At 65.8% G+C, this 20,263-nt stretch overlaps 9 protein-coding genes and 1 non-coding gene across 10 annotated transcripts; 9 read left to right on the top strand and 1 right to left on the bottom strand.

Annotated features, from left to right (window-relative positions):
- The first annotated feature begins 252 nt into the window (after window positions 1-252).
- Window positions 253-1,487, top strand: V1510DRAFT_413032 (tyrosine phosphatase family-domain-containing protein). The gene is made up of 2 exons (XM_066933178.1): window positions 253-848; window positions 883-1,487. Exons 1-2 carry the CDS (start codon window positions 498-500, stop codon window positions 1,444-1,446), a joined length of 915 nt encoding a protein of 304 aa, XP_066790255.1. The 5' UTR covers window positions 253-497; the 3' UTR covers window positions 1,447-1,487.
- Window positions 1,488-2,129: 642 nt separating this feature from the next.
- Window positions 2,130-2,903, top strand: V1510DRAFT_401807 (mitochondrial 54S ribosomal protein mL46; the record flags this gene model as incomplete). The annotated part of the gene is made up of 1 exon (XM_066932054.1): window positions 2,130-2,903. One exon carries the CDS (start codon window positions 2,130-2,132, stop codon window positions 2,901-2,903), a length of 774 nt encoding a protein of 257 aa, XP_066790256.1.
- Window positions 2,904-4,104: 1,201 nt separating this feature from the next.
- V1510DRAFT_362296 (uncharacterized protein) lies at window positions 4,105-7,901 on the top strand (the record flags this gene model as incomplete). The annotated part of the gene is made up of 2 exons (XM_066931093.1): window positions 4,105-6,621; window positions 6,654-7,901. 2 exons carry the CDS (start codon window positions 4,105-4,107, stop codon window positions 7,899-7,901), a joined length of 3,765 nt encoding a protein of 1,254 aa, XP_066790257.1.
- A 1,551-nt stretch (window positions 7,902-9,452) lies between these two features.
- V1510DRAFT_310603 (uncharacterized protein) lies at window positions 9,453-11,178 on the top strand. Its single transcript, XM_066930734.1, has 3 exons — window positions 9,453-9,481; window positions 9,816-10,337; window positions 10,371-11,178. The coding sequence occupies exons 2-3, from the start codon at window positions 9,888-9,890 to the stop codon at window positions 10,857-10,859; spliced, it is 939 nt and encodes a 312-aa protein (XP_066790258.1). The 5' UTR covers window positions 9,453-9,481; window positions 9,816-9,887; the 3' UTR covers window positions 10,860-11,178.
- Window positions 11,179-11,276: 98 nt separating this feature from the next.
- Window positions 11,277-12,439, bottom strand: V1510DRAFT_413042 (HSP20-like chaperone). Its single transcript, XM_066933179.1, has one exon. It carries the CDS (start codon window positions 12,395-12,397, stop codon window positions 11,498-11,500), a length of 900 nt encoding a protein of 299 aa, XP_066790259.1. The 5' UTR covers window positions 12,398-12,439; the 3' UTR covers window positions 11,277-11,497.
- A 460-nt stretch (window positions 12,440-12,899) lies between these two features.
- Window positions 12,900-12,989, top strand: V1510DRAFT_t61. Its single transcript has one exon. It is a non-coding gene; the product is annotated as a tRNA-Pro (tRNA).
- An 84-nt stretch (window positions 12,990-13,073) lies between these two features.
- On the top strand, window positions 13,074-14,323 carry V1510DRAFT_310288 (uncharacterized protein). The gene is made up of 3 exons (XM_066930733.1): window positions 13,074-13,242; window positions 13,279-13,729; window positions 13,767-14,323. The coding sequence occupies exons 1-3, from the start codon at window positions 13,232-13,234 to the stop codon at window positions 14,130-14,132; spliced, it is 828 nt and encodes a 275-aa protein (XP_066790260.1). The 5' UTR covers window positions 13,074-13,231; the 3' UTR covers window positions 14,133-14,323.
- A 191-nt stretch (window positions 14,324-14,514) lies between these two features.
- On the top strand, window positions 14,515-15,335 carry V1510DRAFT_361920 (40S ribosomal protein uS5; the record flags this gene model as incomplete). Its single annotated transcript, XM_066931082.1, has 2 exons — window positions 14,515-14,766; window positions 14,817-15,335. 2 exons carry the CDS (start codon window positions 14,515-14,517, stop codon window positions 15,333-15,335), a joined length of 771 nt encoding a protein of 256 aa, XP_066790261.1.
- Window positions 15,336-17,198: 1,863 nt separating this feature from the next.
- On the top strand, window positions 17,199-18,143 carry V1510DRAFT_444411 (uncharacterized protein). The gene is made up of 2 exons (XM_066935688.1): window positions 17,199-17,438; window positions 17,528-18,143. The coding sequence occupies exons 1-2, from the start codon at window positions 17,217-17,219 to the stop codon at window positions 17,648-17,650; spliced, it is 345 nt and encodes a 114-aa protein (XP_066790262.1). The 5' UTR covers window positions 17,199-17,216; the 3' UTR covers window positions 17,651-18,143.
- A 196-nt stretch (window positions 18,144-18,339) lies between these two features.
- Window positions 18,340-20,246, top strand: V1510DRAFT_425307 (Metallo-dependent phosphatase-like protein; the record flags this gene model as incomplete). The annotated part of the gene is given in 3 exon segments (XM_066935129.1): window positions 18,340-18,824; window positions 18,844-19,243; window positions 20,211-20,246. 3 exon segments carry the CDS (start codon window positions 18,340-18,342, stop codon window positions 20,244-20,246), a joined length of 921 nt encoding a protein of 306 aa, XP_066790263.1.
- Between the last annotated feature and the right edge of the window lie 17 nt (window positions 20,247-20,263).

The following is a 20,263-nucleotide window of genomic DNA, read 5'->3' on the forward strand; positions in this document are numbered from 1 at the left end:
CGGGTCAACACTGTGACTGTTTTTCAGGTAGGGCTTTGCCCTAGTGTGCTGCGCCACACCAGCCACACATACACATTTGCAGCCGCCACGCCTACGCCATCGGTCACGTGCAGTGCTCGTCTGCTCACCGTGCAGTCCGCGGCAGTCTGCCGGCCGGCCGGCCGGCATCCGCGCGTCTGCGGGCGCTGTCTCGGCGGTGCAGCCGTCCGCCCCGCACTGTGCACCGGCCGCCCGGCCGCAGACGCCACCCGACACCGCCGCAGCAGCGTAGAGAAGGCGGACCCGAGGTCACGTGACCCTAATCGCGACGGTGGCCGGAATTGGGACCGCCGTGACGCTCGCCGCCAGCCAGACGACCACCCCGACCTGCCGACGTCCGCCCCGGACCAGCCGAGTAGCGATCTCGTGCGACTGCATGTGCTCGCGCCGCCTCTGCACGGACCGAGCCGCAGTCTCTGCGCCCTAACGCGACCCCCGGACGTCTGCTGAGGCATAGGATGACAAACATGCAACTGCCCGCCGCCGCCGCCGCCGCTGTCTCCGCCGTGGCCGCGGACCTGCCCGGCCACAGCGAGCCGCCGCAGCTGGTGACGCCTCTCCGCTACGGCATCGTGCAGCCCAAGCTGTATCGCGGCATGTATCCGCGCCGGCTCAACCTGCCGTTCCTGCGGCGGCTCAAGCTCAAGACCATCCTGTCGGTCACACCGGAGCCGTTGACGGAGGATATCCAGCAGTTCTGTCGGGAGCAGAAGATCGCCATGATCCACGTGTCCACGGGCCAGGCTGGCCAGAAGCCGTCCAAGAAGGGCGTGCCGGTCACATACGAGGTTGTTGTCCAGGTGCTACAGGTACGTTTGCGCGCCGACCGGCGCCTAACGCCAGATCATTCTGTCCGAGGACAACGCGCCGCTGTACTTGCATTGTTTGAACGGTAGCCGCGTGACCAGTCTGGTCGTGGCCTGCCTTCGCAAGCTGTCGTTCTGGCGGATCTCGTCGATCTTCTCTGAGTTTCTATACTACTCGGAGATCACCGCTGCCGACCACAAGTTTGTGGAGAACTTCCGGGCCGAGATCGAGGTCCCAAAGAAGCTGGTGCCGTGGGTTTGGATGGGACTGTCGCGTAGTGGCGTGGTCGATCATCACCCGACGCTCAAGATTAAGCCGGCGGCTGAAGACGACGCGCCGGCTGGGGGTGACGACAGAGCATGCACGGCCGGTGAAATGTTTCCGGCAACCACCGGTGTCGGGACGCGTCCGCCAGTGGATCGTCTGCGGTCGTCGCCAGCTGTGAGCGTTCATCTGGACGATGCTCCGCTGGCGACGCCGCCGCGGTCTCCGGTAGTGTACGCGTGCGACGCTGGCTGTGACACGGTCTGTGCGCACACACCGCCGCCGCTTTCGGGCGTGCCTGAGAACCGCACTGTGACAGCTGTGAGTGCGCTCTGAGAATGGCTTATGTATCTATATAATGAATGACTGTATATTAACAGCGGGTCGGGATGCTGTAGAGCGGGCGGAAGTACGTGACGGATGTGCCTCTGGAACGCACGGGAGATGCAACGCGATAGTCTACAGGCCGGCGGCGGATAGCTGGCGAAAGGCCGGCGGAGAGTCGCCGAGAATCGCCGCACGCGACTTAGCGCCGCATTCTGTGCGGCTCATGATGAGCCGCACGGGGTGCGGCTCGGAAAGTATTACCCCCCCACGAGTCCCCTCCGGACGGTGCCAGAGCCCAGTCGCCCCGGTACTAAAATTCTACCCAGACCGTGTCGACTGGCGCCGCGGCCGTTCCCATTGGCTTCTGTTGGCGTCGTGCGCTGGTGTCCATCCGGTTTCGCCGTGGCAGTCGCTTTCCGTTTGGGAAACACGAAAAAAATTTTGACCACAGTCGGCGAAAAATTTCACAGCGCACGAACACGGACGTCTAGCAGCACCACGCACGCAGACAGCAGCATCGCCGGCATCAGACGACTGGGTGCGACGATCAGCTACACAGGACAATGTGGACGACGGTGACGTTTTGCAGAACGGCCGCACGGGTGCCTGGCTGTGTGCGCAGCCAGGCTCGGCTGGCGTCGACAGCGACGGCCGCAGCGGCTGCCGCACCGACAGCTGGGCGCACGCGGGTCATGGCCGGCACCATCCTTAGCCGGCCGCCAATTGTGACGCCCGAGCTGGGCGCGTTCGAGAAGGCGTACTACGAGTACCAGGCCGAGACCGAGAAGCGGTTGATGTGGACGTTCCCGCACTGGTTCTACTTCCCGAGGGGCACGCTGGCAAGCCGGCAGTTTGCCGAGGCACAGCCGAAGGTGACGGCGGAGTCGCTCAAGCAGCAGTTCCCGCATGAGACGCCGGACGTGCTGCTGGGCCGCGACCGCCGGGCGAAGCAGGAGGTGGTCATCCCCGAGCGTGACGCCGAGATGGAGTCGGAGGAGTCGGCCATTCTGTACCGCAAGATCGTGCCCAACTCCCGTGAGACCGAGGCGGACCGCAAGGGTGATCTGACGAGCCTCGAGCGGCGGCTCGACCGCACGCTGTACCTGCTCGTCAAGAAGGACCGCGCCGACAACGCGTGGAAGTTCCCGGCGACGGACGTCAACTACACGGCCAAGGAGAGCATCCTGGCCGCCACCGAGCGCTGCCTGGAGCAATACGGCGGCGAGAACATGGATACGTGGGTGGTTTCGCGCGTGCCAGCCGCGGTGTACAAGTACAAGTACCGCGGCGGCGACTTTACCGACGCCAAGGTCTTCTACATGAAGTCGCACATCTTCGCAGGCCAGTTTGTGCCGCAGCAGGGCACGGACGTGGTCGAACACGCGTGGTTGACCAAGGAGGAGATCAAGGAGCGCGTGCACCCGGAGTACTGGGCCAGCCTGCAGTGCCTGTTGAGCGGCCAGTAGGCGCCACGGCGCCGGCGGGCGCCTGTACATATTGTGGTCACTGTATATAATGTAACCGTATTGCATGCTGAAAGAGCGCCGCACTCTGTGCGGCGCTGTGCGGCGCTGTACCGCGAGCTGCGGCAGCTGCGGCGAGCTGCGCCTCCGTCGGTGCACGTGACGCACCCGGCCAAGTGCCGGCGTCGCGTCGCCGCGCGCCATGCGGCTGCGCCCCGGTCCTGATCTGCGCCGCACTCCGTGCGGCGCGCCCGTCGGTCCGCCGCGTGCCGACCGCCGACGCGCGGTCTGTCATGCGCGCCGCACACAGTGCGGCGCAGCACTGCCGGCGCCGCCAGTCCGCCCAGCCACCTACACTGCCCCGTCGCGTCACCGCCTGCGCCGGCACCGGCCGCGCAGCAAGGAGTCAGGCACCGCCAACGGCTATTCCCCGCGAGCAGCCCGCCACTTGCCCGGTGCCACCATCTGCCGCTGCCGTTCCGTTCACCGCCACGCCCGGCTAGCACCGGCCTCGACCGGGCGGTGGCTGGACCCAGCGGCCACACGACCACCTCCCGCCCCGTCCGGCTGCAGGCGTAGACCGCGTGTCGTAGACGCAGCCTGCCCACTTAGGCGTGTAGCTGCGGCGCTGCCGCCAAGTGGACCATTTGGCGTATGTTAAAAATATCGCGGTGGCTTCCTCAGCACCTTGCGTACACCACCACCCTCATCAGGCCCGCAATCCACGTTTGCACCGGGCAGCCCAGCAAGCGCAGCCGGATCCAAAGGCAAGCCGAGAGCTCATTGAGGCCACAGGCAGCGCAGCGCGGGATTGATCGGGATTGCGCACTGCGATCGACGACAGACGCAAAAAACCGCAAACGCGCCAGTTTGGACGACAATGGATCAACGGCCGCCCCCGGCGCTGATCGACCCATTCGATGAGACCAACGGCGCGAGCGCGGCTGGAGGGAGCCGGCCGCGGGCGTCGCCGGACGTGATGGCCAACCCCTACAGCGACGACATGACCGACAGCTTTGGCGGCAGCCAGGGCACAAACCCGTTTGCGTCACCCTACGACGCCGAGTACACGCTGACGGAGGAGCCGTTCGGCCGGACGAGCATGGCCGGCGGACGACCGAGCATGGCCGGCGGACGGCCGAGCATGGCCGGCGGCCGGGCGAGTATGGCCGGCGTGCGGCACTCGCTGGCAGCCCACGGCAACATGTCGCAGGCCTCTGGGCTGAACTCGTACCAGCCCTATTTTGACGAGACGCTGATGCCGGACCCGACCCAGGACGACCCCGGCGAGTACGTGTACGATGAGGCGCTGGCAAGCAAGAACAAGCGGTACTCGTCGCGCGGCGTGCCTGAGACCGGTCTGTTCAGCCGGATGCGCAACGCGTTTGGGCGGCGCCGACCAGAGGACATGGCCGGCATGTCGCTGCCGCTGACGGACATGCGCGCGCAGCAGCCCGCGGGCCTGGCGTCGGCACCGGCGACGCCGTCGCCCGCGCGGACGCCCGGCTTCGCGACACCGCCGCCGCGCAAGGAGCGGTGGTCGTTTGGCCGGTGGGTGGCCGAGCTCGTGCGCCGGCAGCAAGTCGACCCCGCCACGCTCGGTCCCCGCGAGATCTACCTGAACGACGCGGCGGCGAACCGGGCGAACCGGTACGTGGACAACCACATCAGTACGTCCAAGTACAACGTGATCACGTTCCTGCCGAAGTTCCTGTTCGAGCAGTTCTCGAAGTACGCCAACCTGTTCTTCCTCCTCACGTGTATCGTCCAGCAGGTGCCCAACGCGTCGCCGACGAACCGCTTCACGACGATCCTGACGCTCGGCATCGTGCTGTCGGTGTCGGCCCTGAAGGAGCTGTTCGAGGACTTCAAGCGGCACTCGGCCGACAAGGAGCTCAACAACTCGCGCGTGCGCGTGCTCAACAACGGCGTCTTCGAGCAGCGGCGGTGGGTGCAGGTCGGTGTCGGCGACATCATTCGCGTCGAGTCCGAGGAGTCGATTCCGGCCGACATGGTGCTGCTGGCGTCGTCCGAGCCCGAGGGCCTGTGCTACATCGAGACGGCCAACCTGGACGGCGAGACCAACCTCAAGATCAAGCAGGCGCTGCCGGAAACGGCGCTGCTGGTGTCGCCGGCGGACCTGAGCCGCATGACGGGCTCGATCAAGTCCGAGCAGCCCAACAGCTCGCTGTACACGTACGATGCGACCATCAACCTCGAGCTGGGCGGGCAGCGCAAGGACCTCGCGCTGAACCCGGACCAGCTGCTGCTGCGCGGCGCCACGCTGCGCAACACGCCGTGGGTCCACGGCGTCGTCGTCTTCACCGGCCACGAGACCAAGCTGATGCGCAACGCGACGGCCGCGCCCATCAAGCGCACGGCCGTCGAGCACATGGTCAACCGCCAGATCCTGTACCTGTTTGGGATCCTGATGGTGCTGTGCATCTACTCGTCGGCGGCGTCGGTCCTGCAGCTCACGCGCTCGGACGAGACGCCGTACCTGTACGAGGCCGACACCAACAAGGCCGGCCTGTTTTTCCTCAACATCCTGGTCAACTGGGTGCTGTACTCGAACCTGGTGCCCATCAGCTTGTTTGTCACCGTCGAGGTCGTCAAGTACTACCAGGCGTTCCTCATCAGCTCGGACCTGGACATGTACTACAAGGACACGGACACGCCCGCGGTCTGCCGCACGTCGTCCCTCGTCGAGGAGCTGGGCCAGGTCGAGTACATCTTCTCGGACAAGACCGGCACGCTCACGCGCAACATCATGGAGTTCAAGCAGTGCTCGATTGCAGGCGTGTGCTACGGCGACGACGTCGCCGAGGACCGGCGCGCGGTCGAGATCGACGGCCAGTGGACCGGCGTGTTCGACTTCAAGACGCTGCTGGACAACCTCGAGTCGCACCCGACCAAGGAGGTCATCCACGAGTTCCTCGTGCTCCTGGCGGCGTGCCACACGGTCATCCCCGAGCTCAAGGAGGACGGCACGATCAAGTACCAGTCGGCGTCGCCGGACGAGGGCGCGCTGGTCGACGGCGCGGCCTCGCTCGGCTACACGTTCAACACGCGGCGGCCCAAGTCGATCACGATCAACGAGAACGGCGTCAACCGCGAGTACGAGCTGCTCAACATCTGCGAGTTCAACTCGACGCGCAAGCGCATGTCGGCGATCTTCCGGTGCCCGGACGGGCGCATCCGGCTGTTCTGCAAGGGCGCCGACACGGTCATCCTCGAGCGGCTGTCGCCCGGCAACCCGTACGTGGAGGCGACGATGCAGCACCTCGAGGAGTACGCCGTGGACGGCCTGCGCACGCTGTGTCTGGCCATGCGCGTGATCTCGGACGCCGAGTACAGCGACTGGACGTCGGTCTACGACGCCGCGGCCACGTCGATGGACAACCGGTCCGAGAAGCTCGACAAGGCGGCCGAGCTCGTCGAGAAGGACCTGTACCTGCTCGGCGCGACCGCCATCGAGGACCGGCTGCAGGACGGCGTGCCGGACACGATCCACACGCTCCAGACGGCCGGCATCAAGATCTGGGTGCTCACCGGCGACCGCCAGGAGACGGCGATCAACATCGGCATGTCGTGCAAGCTGCTGAGCGAGGACATGAGCCTGCTGATCGTCAACGAGACCAGCAAGGCCGACACGCACAGCAACATCCAGAAGAAGCTGACGGCAATCAAGGGCGAGAACGCCGAGTCCATGGTGCTGGACGTAAGTATCGGCGCCGGCCCCGCTAACCCCAGACGCTCGCGCTCGTCATCGACGGCGTCTCGCTCGACTACGCGCTCTCGCCCGAGATCGAGACGGACTTCCTCAACCTGGCTGTCATGTGCAAGGCCGTGATCTGCTGCCGCGTGTCGCCGCTCCAGAAGGCGCTCGTGGTCAAGCTCGTCAAGCGGCACCTTAAGTCGATCATGCTGGCCATCGGCGACGGCGCCAACGACGTCAGCATGATCCAGGCCGCGCACATCGGCGTCGGCATCAGCGGCATGGAGGGCACGCAGGCTGCGCGCAGCGCGGACGTGGCCATCGGCCAGTTCAAGTACCTGCGCAAGCTGCTGCTCGTGCACGGCGCGTGGAGCTACCAGCGGCTGTGCAAGGTCATCCTCTACTCGTTCTACAAGAACATCACGCTGTACATGACGCAGTTCTGGTACTCGTTCCAGAACCTCAACTCGGGCCAGGTCATCTACGAGTCGTGGAGCATCACGTACTACAACGTGCTCTTCACGGTCGCGCCGCCGTTCGCCCTCGGCGTCTTTGACCAGTTCATCAACGCGCGGCTGCTCGACCGGTACCCGCAGCTCTACCAGCTCGGCCAGAAGGGAACCACGTTCAACCGGCGCTCGTTCTGGGCGTGGATCATCAACGGCTTCTACCAGTCGGCCCTGCTGATCGTGCTCGGCAACGCGTCTGTCGGCAACCTGATCATGCCCAACGGCACCACCGGCGGCCACTGGGTCTGGGGCACGATCCTGTACACGGCGTGCGTGCTTACCGTGCTCGGCAAGGCCGCGCTCGTGGCCAACCTGTGGACCAAGTACATGGTCATCGCCATCCCCGGCTCGTTCCTGGTCTGGCTCGTGTTCTTCCCGGTCTATTCGACGATCGCGCCCAAGCTCGACTTCTCGACCGAGTACTTCGCGGTCCTGCCGCACACGTACCCGACCGTGACGTACTGGGCGACGTCGATCCTTCTGGCTGCGGCGTGCCTGATGCGCGACTTCACATGGAAGTACGCCAAGCGCATGTACTACCCGGAGACGTATCACCACGTCCAGGAGATCCAGAAGTACAACATCGCCGACTACCGGCCGCGCATGGAGCAGTTCCAGAAGGCCATCCGCAAGGTGCGCCAGGTGCAGCGCATGCGCAAGCAGCGCGGCTACGCGTTCTCGCAGGGCGACGAGGGCCAGTCGCGCCTGATCCGCGCGTACGACACGACCCAGCAGAGAGGACTCTACGGAGAGATGAAGACATTGCACGAGTGAGCGGCGGCGGCCGCGCCGCACGAGCCGCGCGGGCACGTGCGGCGGCGGCGCTGCCTGCGTCCGCGGCACCCGCCCGGACGCGCTGTACTTTACTTACGAATAAACGAATCTGCCCATGGCCACGCCGTGTTCTGGACGCGCTGCTTGTCACACGTCTGTCGCTTATCACCTTGTGCTCAGGCCGCGGGCACGCGCTGGGGCCACGGCCGGGCGCGCGCAGCGGTGGCGCGGCCGTCACACATCACGGGCCGGCGCCGGCGCCCAGACGGCCGGGCGGTGGCCGGCGCCCGTGCGGCTGACTCGCTGACGCGGCTGACGCGGGGCGCCGGCACTAGCGCCCGCCCGCAGCGCGCATTGCATGCGCACGCATGCGCATGCATTGCGCGCAGAGGCTGCTGCGGGGTCCAAGTGGGCGGCGCGGGCGCGCTGCGCGGCCGAGACCGGCGGCGCGATGCCGGCGCGCGATGGCGGTGGCGTCCATCGCTACCCGTAGCGACGGGCCAGTGGGCACACCTGCTCTTCACACCCGCCGCCGGCCGTGGACGCTAGCGCCCGGCCATGGCTAGCCGCAACGGCTGATCGGCGGCCCCTGGGTCCGCCGGCGCTCCCGGCTCCCCGCCCCCGCCGGCGCGCGGACGGACAGCTCAGCCGCTACAGCCGCTCGCGCTAGGGCGCGGCTGACCGCGCCTGCGAGCGGCTGGCCCCCCTCACGGCGCCTGCGCGGCGCTTGCCGCGCGGTAGCGCGCATGCACGCTGCTGCACGCTGCTGCAGGTGGACGTGTCTGCTCAGGACCGCTGCGTGGCGGGCCGCCGGGCCTGCTGGTCCGCGGCGACGGCGCTGGCAGCGTGGGCCGGCGGGCGCGGCTGTGGCGCGCACGCGTCGCTGCGCCACGCCCGCCGACGCGCCGCGCCACACTGTGCCACGCCGTGCCACCGCGCGTGTGCCAGCCGTCTCGTGCCATCGCCGCCGGCCCAGCCGGCAACCCGCGCCGTCCGCCCTCCTGGCCTCGCCCGCCCATCCGGTCCTCTACTGGGCTAGTGCGTGGCCACCAGTCCAGCATTTCCCGCGCGCTGTGGCTATCAAACATGGTAACTACCACGTACGGCCATCCCGCGTATGTGAGCGTATGCTCGCCTGCAACGTAGCGGCGTCCCGTGCGCCCCGGACGGCGGCCGTCGGCCGCGCCAGCGGTCAGTAGCAATCGGCATGGATCGGGCAGCTCGACTGTCGGCCAGCCAGTGCGCCGTCCGTGGTGTGCCGCGGCAGCCACCGCTCTCGCCCAGCGCGCGCATCACGTCTTTGCATCTTTTTTCCTTTTTGCGCCAGCGCGTAGACCCGTTTTGGGTTTTTGTTATTTTTGGGAAGAACACCGGCCGATGCTTGCCTGGTGCGCCCTTCGGTTTCCCTATTAAATGCCACGGCCTGCTCGTGTTTCCTCGTACCCCCATACCATTCCCTTTTCACCCGGTCAGTCCCCTTTTAGGTGTCCGTAGGGCGTCCGCACAGGCGGTGCGTAAACTGTTAGTCCCCAGCTAGGTTTCAGAGCGCGACCATCCACCCAAACACGGCTAGATCGCAGGTGAGACTCATGCGCGTGCGGCGGTCGGACGCGGCAGCGTCGGCCCGGGCTGGGCCGCGGCTCCGGCCTACCGGTGGGGGGGCGGCCGGGGGCGGTGCGCCTGCTGCGGTCGGCCAAAGGACGCGGTCAATTAAACGGCCGCGCCCTGAACACAGCGGCCGGGACAGCCAGGGCTGACGGGGCGTCCGAGGGGGATCCGCGGCCGGCGGGGCCGACCCTATAAAGGGTGGGCGCCCGGCGTCGGCCGCGCACAGCACGGCAGACACTCACGAGGCGCAGGGCCCTAGGTGGGTGTCCGCAGACAGCGCCAGGTCGGGCCCCGGCTGACGAGCAGGACCAGAGCGCGGACGAATTGAACGAGCTTAGGCGGCGCCATGAGGACGATCCCGTGGACGCTGTTTCCAGGATGGCTCAAGGTACGCCCGTCGCGCCACACGCTGACGGCAGCCGCGCCACAGCACCGGTGACTTTGCCGACAGCGAGGTCGAGGCGCTCAAGCCGCCCGGCCTCGAGGTCTACTCGTCGATCCAGGACGCCGAGAGCCACTGGGAGTTCACGCTGGCCATGCGCGGCGACCCGCCGCCGCCGCTTGCCCAGAAGCCCTCGCTGGTGTCGCTACAGCGCGTGGCCGTCACGCCGCCGCGGCTCAAGCGCACGGGCTCGGTCGCGCTGGCCGCACGCCGGTCGTACGCCGAGAGCGTCAACTCGCTGCGCAGCCAGTTTGTGCGCATTCCGTCGCGCTCGGGCAGCCGCGCACGCACGCCGGCGCGCCGTGCCGACACGTCCACGCCGTCGACGACGTGCGACAGCATCCAGACCCGGCCCGACGCCGACACGACGTCGGCCAACACCAGCGGTACGTCTGCGCGCGCATCCCCACTGACCACAGTCTCGATCCTCGGCAACGACAACGCGCCGACGCCGACCGGCGCCGCCGTCGCGCCGCGCGACAACCCCATCATTGCCATGTTCGAGCACAAGGATATGGTCGAGAACTACTTCTGCGCTCTCGTCAACGGCGATTCGATTGCCGACAACTACCGCCCTCCGTCCGAGAGCGGCAGTCTCTCGGACAACGACATCACGCTGGACGCGCCTGTCCCTGGCCTGCCCGCGTCCTATTACGGCCTCAGTCGCACGAGCGAAGAGCTCGATGCGACCGAGACCAGCGTCCTGCTCTCGGGTCACCTCGCGCTCGACGCGACCGACCCCGACAGCGCCGACAAGGCCTTCATCAACGGTGTCGACGACTACCCGGTCGGTAAGTCGCACAAGGAGTCATTTGCTCCGCCCCTGTTTGACCGGTCTGGCCCGATCCTCAGCAGGCTCGACCCGATCATCAACCGGTCGTGGAGCCACCTCAAAAAGTTTTGGATAACCCGCATCAAGAGGACATGACGTTATCGTTCTACTGACTACATCCTTACTGCTGGCCCTATGTTTACGCGTCCCGCGGCGCCCGACCAGCCGGCTCGTTCTGCTTTTCTGTTTGTTTCTGCATTTCACTGGGTTCACTAATCTCGGACGGTAGGCGTTCATTTGGTCTGTTTTGTTCTGTTCTGTTCGTTTCCACGCGCGACCCGGCACGTGGCCGGACTGCCGGAGCCGGCCCCGCCGGCCCCGGCCGCCGGCCCGTCGCCGCGCCGCTTGCCAAAATTTTGCTGAATTTTGCTGTACACTACTTCTGTACTGTTCTCGTCCGGCCCGTCGGCCGCCCTGCCCGCCAAGGCAGTCGACGCCAGCCGCCACGAGTTCTACGTCTCGGCGCTTCGTGTCTACTTGTGATTGAAAAGTGTTTTGAAAAAAGTTGCATATATTTATCGTTAATAAAAGCAAATAGAGAAGAGTATTTACATCCGTAAATTATTAGAAGATAGCGCATAGATAAACCCATTAGTCAAAAGTTGTCCCTCCCTCCAATTCCAGTCCCCGTAATTATGCAGCGAGTACATGCTTGGCCCCGTGGGCCGTGATATCCCTGAGCTAGACAGCGCGCCGCGCATGCCGCTCTATCGCTTAGTCGAGCCGATCGGCCTCGGGCTTGTCCTCCACGGCCGGCGGGGTTGCGGACCGCACCGAGGCTGAGTCGCTGGCTCCGGCATCGATCCAGTCGTCTGCCTCGACCACGACCTTGCGTCTTCTGGGCACGTCGCTCTTGGGAACGACGACCTCGAGGACTCCGTTGGCGTACTTGGCCGTGATGCCGTCCTCGACAATAGCCAGGGGCACTCCCGGCTCGCCGAGACGGATCCGACGCTCGAACTTGCCGACCTTGCGCTCGTTAAGCTGGACCGCGTTGGCGAAGACCTCGGCGTCGGCAAAAGGGCCGTATCGCTTAGTTTCGCCCGCGATCGTCAGCTCAGACGTCTGCGTGTCGAAGTCCACGTCGATGCTGTTTGCGGAGGCGCCGGGTAGAGACACGACGACCTGGTAGTCCTTCTCGGTCTCGAACAGGTCCAAGGCCGGCGAGAAGGCCGCATCAGCATCCTCTTCGACACGCCTACTTCGATAGCCGCCCCAAGGACCGGCTCCGGTGGCGTCGGGCTGGCTGTCGGCGCCGCCGTCCGCCTGGGCAGGGAACGCGCCAGGGAAGAACTGCGAGGCCGGACAGCCGCGGCAGGGCCCGTGGAAACCGCGCGCGCCAGGCGGGGGCGGTCCAGGAGGAAACCCGTGCGGCCCGTGGTGCCTGCCGTGGCGGCCACCGTGGTGCCTGCCGTGGAAGCCGTGCGGGCCGTGGTGCGGACCCGGGTGAGGGCCAGGCTGCGGGCCAGGCTGATCCGGCCCAGGGGCGTCCTCTGCCGCCGGCGGGGCGTTCGAAGGACCGCCGCGCGACACCGAGTAAGCCTTCTCGAACTCCTGCTGGAATGTCGAGATGATGTCGGCAAACGGGTTGTAGTTGTTGTAAATAACTGGCATCTTGCTTGTGTTTGTAGAAGAAATGATCAGGTAGTAGAGTGAATGCTGAGACAAGGCGCGCGGTCCGTGTTATATAGGCTTTGCTGATGAGAACAGGTGGCCGCCGACACAGCTTGTCACGTCTGGTAGCTTCTAGAGTTCAGGAGAATATCACAGCCGCGTGGACAGATCGGCCGGGAATATGGTGAAATCAGACGTTATCTCCATCGACCAGCTATCTTGGGTACAGGCTGTGGCGACAGGCAGTGCGATGGCCAGATACGTGCGCGTTTTAGTACTAGCCGCGCAGCTCATGTGGTTGCATTGCGCCTCTTTTCCCAATGACGACACACTAATGCAGGTTCGTTGGGAGTTTCGAGAATATGTAAGAACGTTCCAGCGCGAAAGCAAGCCAAGTCGCGACATTGGGAGTAAGGTAAGACGCAGGGACGCGCGGCATTACCCTGACGCAAGCGCACGGCGTGGATCAAAACAGGGTTTAGACCGACAGTTACTAACAGCTGGCTCGATGGTTTAGTGGTATAATTCTCGCTTAGGGCCTTCACTCTAAGTTGATTGCGAGAGGTCCCGGGTTCAATTCCCGGTTGAGCCCATTTTTTGCTGGCTGTGCCAACTGCTGTATATTTCAGACTGGGAGCGCGTGTTTACGCTGTGCGGCCGTTGACGGCACTACAACGTCATTGCCTTCAAATCTGACGGGACTGCCAGGAGCACACGGCGCAACATTTTTGCCGCGTGTCCGTCTACGAGCCCAGTTGGCGACACCTCTCCAGAGTGACTCGAATAGATCGGCGACTGGTTACGCAATCCCGTGTTTCAAGTCAACCCGAAACAATGCCCGTCGTGTGAGTTGGCGTCTAATCACCGTGGTCTGACCGCAGACGGCGATATTTGTCCGTAGCACAGATCCAGACACTGCCGGCGCGAGTCTTTGTGCCGACATCCGAGGACCTGGCGTTTTTTCTTGGTCGGCCGGCGTCAGACTCGGATCGCAAGACGCGATTGGACGACGTGGTCTACAGCCTACGTGACACCATCATGGCCAAGTTAGAGGCCGAGCCGGACGGCACCAAGACTATCACGCAGACCACGTCTAGCGGCGCGGCCAAGAAGCGGAGATGGGCCGAGGACGGCGGGTCGGATGACGACAACGTGGCTAAGGGATCCAAGACCAAGGGTCCGGCCAAAGGCCCAGCCAAGGGCAAAGCAAAGCGTGCGGCCAAGGATGATGACGCGGCCGGCACGGCCGTCAGTGTGCTTGACGGCAAATGGCGTGCGGTGGTGTTTATCGTGCGGCCGCGCGGGGCAAAGCGCGGCAGCTACCTGGTCAAGGTGCGGGCAAGACGCGCGGGGTTTGCTAACTAGGCAGAACATGGTATTGCTCGACGGAGGACCGCCGGCCACTGCACCTATGGAGGAAGAGGACGACGAGCCTAAGAAAATGGCCATGGAGGCGCGCTACCGGGGCGGAGACCTATCTGGCACGAGCGTTTACATTGTGCTGAAGAAAGTCAAGGCCGCCAATGCGGCAGGAACTGGTGATACGACCGCAGCGGGGGACATAGCCGCAGGTGCGGAGGCGCCCAGGGACGGTGGAGCTACATCGCCCGCGGAAGGACCGGAGACCGCGCGGTCGGCCGGTGACGCGGAAGAAACCGAGACCAGCGGCATGGAAATGTGGATTGGCACGCAAAAGTCGCGCATGGTCAGTGGCAACGACCTCGAGGAGCGGTAGCGAGGGCGTGGAACCGGTCGGTAGGTGGCGGAGGGCCCGGCTGTGACGAGCGCGGCCGAGAGGCACGGCCGAACGCGTGCGGCGCTGGCGCGCGGCGTAGCGCGTGCGGCTCGGACCGCGCCGCTGGCTGGGCCGTTGGGAGAAACGATGGAAATGTTACATAAGCCAAATGAAAAGTAGGGTTGAGCCCTATTGTCAAGAAAAGCAGTCCCAGTCCCAGCAGTAATTGTGTGTGTGCGCGACACCCAAGCAGCGCACGCCACAGGACTACACCAAAAATTTCCTCAGGCTGACATTGACGGATATCATCGCATTTTTACGGCTCCTCTTTCTCTCCATCACCTTATAGTATTACTACCCCCAATCTCATATATCAATAACAATGGCTGACGCGGCTCCCCGTGGTGGATTCGGACGTGGACGTGGTGACAGAGGCCGTGGCCGTCGTGGCCCGCGCCGTGGACCTCGCCGTGGCGAGGAGGAGAAGACCTGGCAGCCGGTGACCAAGCTCGGCCGTCTCGTCAAGGCCGGCAAGATCAAGAGCATGGAGGAGATCTACCTCCACTCGCTGCCGATCAAGGAGTACCAGATCGTCGACGAGTTCCTGCCCTCGCTGAAGGACGAGGTCATGAAGGTAAGCTGCCCGGGACGGTGTTTGCACGGCAGATGGCTAACGAGACATAGATCAAGCCCGTTCAGAAGCAGACCCGTGCTGGTCAGCGCACCCGTTTCAAGGCCATTGTTGTCATTGGCGACTCGAACGGCCACGTTGGTCTCGGAATCAAGACCGCCAAGGAGGTTGCTACCGCCATCCGTGCTGCTATCATCATCGCCAAGCTGAGCGTCATCCCCGTCCGTCGTGGTTACTGGGGTGCTAACCTTGGTCAGCCCCACTCGCTGGCTGCCAAGACCACCGGCAAGTGCGGTTCCGTCTCGGTCCGTCTCATTCCCGCCCCCCGTGGTACCGGTGTCGTTGCCTCGCCTGCCGTCAAGAGACTGCTCCAGCTGGCCGGTATTTCGGACGCGTACACGTCGTCGAACGGTTCGACCAAGACCCTTGAGAACACCCTCAAGGCTACTTTCGTTGCCATTGGCAACACCTACGGTTTCCTGACTCCCAACCTCTGGAAGGAGACTGCCCTGCAGCAGTCGCCTCTGGACGAGTTCAGCGACCTGTTTGCGTACGACAAGCGGATGTACTAAGGGGTAAAAGTAGACTTAAAATCTTTGTTGTACGTTAATACATGAGCACTTTCTGCCATATCGCCCTGTAGGTGCCGTGAGCCCGCGCCGGTGGGTTTGCGTCGACGAGCTTGCGCGGGCGAGCCCGCGTTGGCGTCCACCGCATCGGCCAGTGCGCTGATGACCACCGCATCGGCCAGTGCGTTGATATGCCCGCGTCGGCGACGACCGCTGTGCGTCCTGTCACCCTTAAATGCAACCGCCTGCAGCCGTGCAGCCGGCTCACATGGCCTTGCCGGTTCCGCCGCCGGTTGGCCGTGTACGGCCCCGCCGCCGGCACCGCATGCCGTTCGCAGCGCCGCCACCGGCGCACACCATCGGCCACCAGCCGAGCGTGAGGCCCGACCTGCAGGCCGCACTTTGCACGCAGCGCGCGTGCCTGCAGCGCCAAGTCCCCGACGATTTTCTCGGTGTTTCGAGCTTACGTGCCAACTTCCAGCTGCGCTGGCATCTTCCGGTCGTCCACCCAGGCCGCACCGGGCGGCCCGAGCACCGGCCGATAGCCCGGCAGAGCGGCAGAGCCGCGCCAGCACAGGCCCAAACGCACCGGAAACTACGCTACGTGCGGCAGAGCCCGCAAGAATTTCAGATCAGAGATTTATTAAGTCCGGCACCTGTTTGTTAGCTTGATCCACACAGAGGGCGGCAACGCGTATCAGAGTAGCGATTCTATTAAAAATCCACATAATTGTTCGGAAACAGCTTCTAGTTGATAATTTTATAGCATTCATCATTTGCGTCGTGCCCGTAGCACTTACCTTTGTCGGTGCCGACAGGGAGCGCCGGACGGGTATTTATAGGCAGGTCAAGCAGCGGGTGGGTGCGCCCGGGTAACGCGCGGGCGGCCGCTCCGGGTAACGGGTAACAAGGGCCCGTTGTGACCCACGCCCGGGTAAAGGCTGAGCCGCACTGCTATCGAGCCCCAGACCAATCTGCCCGCCGCCAGCGCGGCCGGCCAGCCGCGGCCTGGCCGCGGGCCGGCGGCAGCACTAAGGCGCGCTAAGGCGGGCCGCCGAAGCGCTCGGATGCCTGTAGAGGGAAGCTCCGGAGCGCCACGGGATACCGCAGCTGGTTCGGGAATGGCCGCTCCCCGCGGCGTCTGCGGCGTCTTGGCCTGGCCGCGTCCCGGCGGGCACGCGTGCGGAGCGCGATCCTGGCGCCTGGGCGTCCGTCCGGCCGCCGGCGGGGAGCGTACGCCGCGTGGGGCGTGGCCGGGGCCACCTGGCCAGATCAGCCGAGACACGGCGCGTGCGCCCGTGCCGTCGGCGACGTCCGCGGCGAGCTGCGGTCTGCTGGCACCGGCTGCGCAGCGCGTGCTGCCGCCGGCCGCTGTCTCCGCTCCCCGGCCGCCACGCCTGCCGGACCGGGGAGGCGCCCAGCGGCGCCAGGCGCCAGCCCGCGCGCCCGCAGCCCGCAGCCCGCAGCCCGCAGCCCCGCCCACCGCGGCACCCCACCGCCGCCGCGCCAGGCGTCCGCCACAGGCGTCCGCCGCAGGCGCCCGGCGCCAGGACCTGCCGAGCCTGGCCCCGTAGCTGCACGTGTCTGCACGTCGCGCCCGCCCCGATAGGCCCGACCTGGCATCCCCGGCCAATTGCTGCGGCCGCGGACGCCCGCGGCGTGCGTGCACGAACGCCCCCGGCACGCGCCGCCGCGCGCGGCGCCCGGCGAACCCGGCGATCTCGCTTGCGGACGCACGCCAGCTATCGCCGGCTAAGTCCGTCGCCGCCGATCGCCGTCGGCCGAGCAGCCGTCCGGCGCCGGGCGGCCACGCGCCGCGCCTGCCAGCGCCACCACGCCCGCGGGCCGTCCGCCGGCGCCGGCCGCCGCGCACGCCGGCCGCCAATGCGCCCGTGGCGGCCGGTCGCGGCCCGAACACCGATCTACCATCTCCGCAGGACTTTGAGTTTTGGCGTAGGTTTTGGCCCGGCAGACCTCACCACACTTCTTCCACCTCCAATTTTCTTCGTTATTCTCTTTCTTCACACGAAGACCCCGGCAGATCGTTGCTCATCGGGTATTGCATTCACGCAATCCATCGGCCGGACGTATCCGGCTCGTACACAGGTGGGTGGCGGCGCGAGCGCGAACGCGCGAGGCGCCACGGAGGCGCGGGCGCAGACGCGGACGTGGCAGAGCCGGGCTGACAAGGACAGAATCACACCCGGCCAGGCCGCTGCTCCTGCAGAGACGGCGCCGCTGGGCGAAAGAGGCCTCAGAACAGCGGGCCGCAAAACACCAGGACGTTCCGCCGGCCGACCGCCCGCGGACACAGTTGATGCCGCGATCGCCGGCGGCACGCGGAATCGAGACGACCGGCCCCCACCGGCCGTTCCCGCCGTAAGGCGCGCGCTGCAGCTGCGGCGACCCTCGGCGGAGACCGCCAGGCGCGCAGGCCGCCCGACGGGCGCGGGCTGAGCGCGCGATGGGCAACAGCTCGTCCAAGGCGCCTGGCGCCAAGGGCGCAGACCCGCTGCAGGCCTACCCCGCGTTTTCGCGGTCGGACACGCAGGGCTCGACGCGGTCGAGCCGCTCGATCCGGCCGAAGACGCTGTTCGCCAAGGACGCGGACCAGAGCGAGAATAGTGCGAGCCACGCGCCATCGCCGACACACACACGGCGGCTGTCGTCGGACGTGGCCTCGCCGACGACGCCGACGTCGATCGACCCGACGTTCCAGATGCCGCCGAGCATGCAGGTCGTCGAGCCCAAGGAGCCGATCCTGATCCGGCGGGCGTCGGACGGGCTGCCGCCGGCGCCCGAGACGCGGCTGTCGGTGGACGGGCACGCGCACGAGCTGGGCACGTCGTACGCGTCGTCGCGGAGCGCGGCGTCCGCGCGGAGCGCGGCGTCGGCCGAGGCCGCCGCCGGCGCGCTCGCGGACGAGCTCGGCACGGGCCTGCAGTCGCTGACGCTGGCCGCGCCGACGCACCGCCGCTCGACGTCGAGCACGACGGGGTCCCGCGACATGGGCATCCCGTCCTTCGACGTCGACGAGATCATCCAGCGGCTGCTGGACGTGGGCTACTCGGGCAAGGTGACCAAGTCGGTGTGCCTGAAGAACGCCGAGATCCACCTGATCTGCCAGCGCGCGCGCGACGTCTTCCTCTCCCAGCCGACGCTGATCGAGCTCTCGCCGCCGGTCAAGATCGTCGGCGACGTCCACGGCCAGTACGGCGACCTCATCCGGCTCTTTGAGATGTGCGGCTTCCCCCCCGCCGCCAACTTCCTCTTCCTCGGCGACTACGTCGACCGCGGCAAGCAGTCGCTCGAGACCATCCTGCTGCTGCTGTGCTACAAGATCAAGTACCCCGAGAACTTCTTCCTCCTGCGCGGCAACCACGAGTGCGCCAACGTCACGCGTGTCTACGGCTTCTACGACGAGTGCAAGCGCCGCTGCAACATCAAGGTCTGGAAGTCGTTCATCGACACGTTCGACACGCTGCCCATCTCGTCCATCGTGGCCTCGAAGATCTTTTTGCGTCCACGGCGGGCTCTCGCCCGCCCTCAACCACATGGACGAGATCCGCAACATCCAGCGGCCCACGGACGTGCCCGACTACGGCCTACTCAACGACCTGCTCTGGTCCGACCCCGCCGACACCCACAACGAGTGGGAGGACAACGAGCGCGGCGTGTCGTACTGCTTTGGCAAGACCGCGATCAACAAGTTCCTGGCCAAGTTCGAGTTCGACCTCGTGTGCCGCGCACACATGGTCGTCGAGGACGGCTACGAGTTCTTCAACGAGCGCAGCCTCGTCACGGTCTTCTCCGCGCCCAACTACTGCGGCGAGTTCGACAACTGGGGCGCCGTCATGTCCGTGTCCGAGGAGCTCCTGTGCTCGTTCGAGCTGCTCAAGCCCCTGGACTCGGTTGCGCTCAAGCAAGAGATGAAGCGCGGCCGCTACGAGCGCAAGAACGGCATGCACGCCAGCCCGCCCGCCATGCAGGTCCCCCAAAGCTTCTAGCGGGTTCAATGTCCTATATCCTCGGGTTTGCTTTTCTGTTTACGATCGGTGTTTTGTTTTCGGCCTGTTTTTTGTCTTCCATCTCATCTACGTCATTGGCGGTCTCTTCCTGCGTCTGCGATTTTGGGCGCCTGCGGCCGTGTGCGGCGCGCAGCAGCTGCGACAACGGCACCGGCGCGACGCGCTGCCAGCTGAATGTGATGTATATAAACAAGAGTGTCTACGTCACTACCGAAGACCGCACGCGGCGGCTATGGGCGGCTGTATGCGGCCACCTCGTGCCCGAAGGGCCACCGGCGAGGGCGCACCGCCACGGACAAGCCTCTGACGGTGCCTCCGCCGAGAGTAGGCCCGGCGGGCGGCTGCGCCACTGCCTGCGCGAGGGCAGCCACCGTCGACGGGGTTGCCGGAGGCTTGGTGCACCGCCACAAGTAGGCCCTGGCAGCGGCTCGCTGCACCGCCACTGGTGACTCTGTGGCTGGCACAGCCCGTGGCCGTGCAGCACCGCCGCGCGGCCCGCCACACCGTGGCTGCCGTCGCCGCACCGCCGAACGTACCGCGCCCGTGGTACGCGCCTGCCCACTTTCGTCTGCCCACTGTGAGAACATGACACCGGCCTCTGTTCAGGAGTCCACTGGCCGCTGTCCAGGGAGTCCACTAATCTGACCGTCGACCACTGTCTCTGCCGTCTCGTAGCCGCCGTCGCCCTGCCGCCGCTGCCGCCCCAGCAGTCCCGCAGCCAGCCCATCCCAGCCCAGTCGTCCGCAGCTGCTGCAATGCTCTGTGCTGCCCACACACGCGCCGCCGCTAGCGAGCTGCATCCCTTTGGCGGCGTTCCTGCATCCGGGCTTAACCACCAATTTTCACTAAGTGCGGCCGCGCAAACTATCACGTTCGTTCTCTCTAGCTCGAACCTCCGTCAAA

Source organism: Dipodascopsis tothii (genome assembly GCF_038497935.1).
Source record: "Dipodascopsis tothii strain CBS 759.85 unplaced genomic scaffold V1510scaffold_7, whole genome shotgun sequence".
NCBI classification, from domain to species: Eukaryota; Fungi; Ascomycota; class Lipomycetes; order Lipomycetales; family Lipomycetaceae; genus Neoaidaea; species Neoaidaea tothii.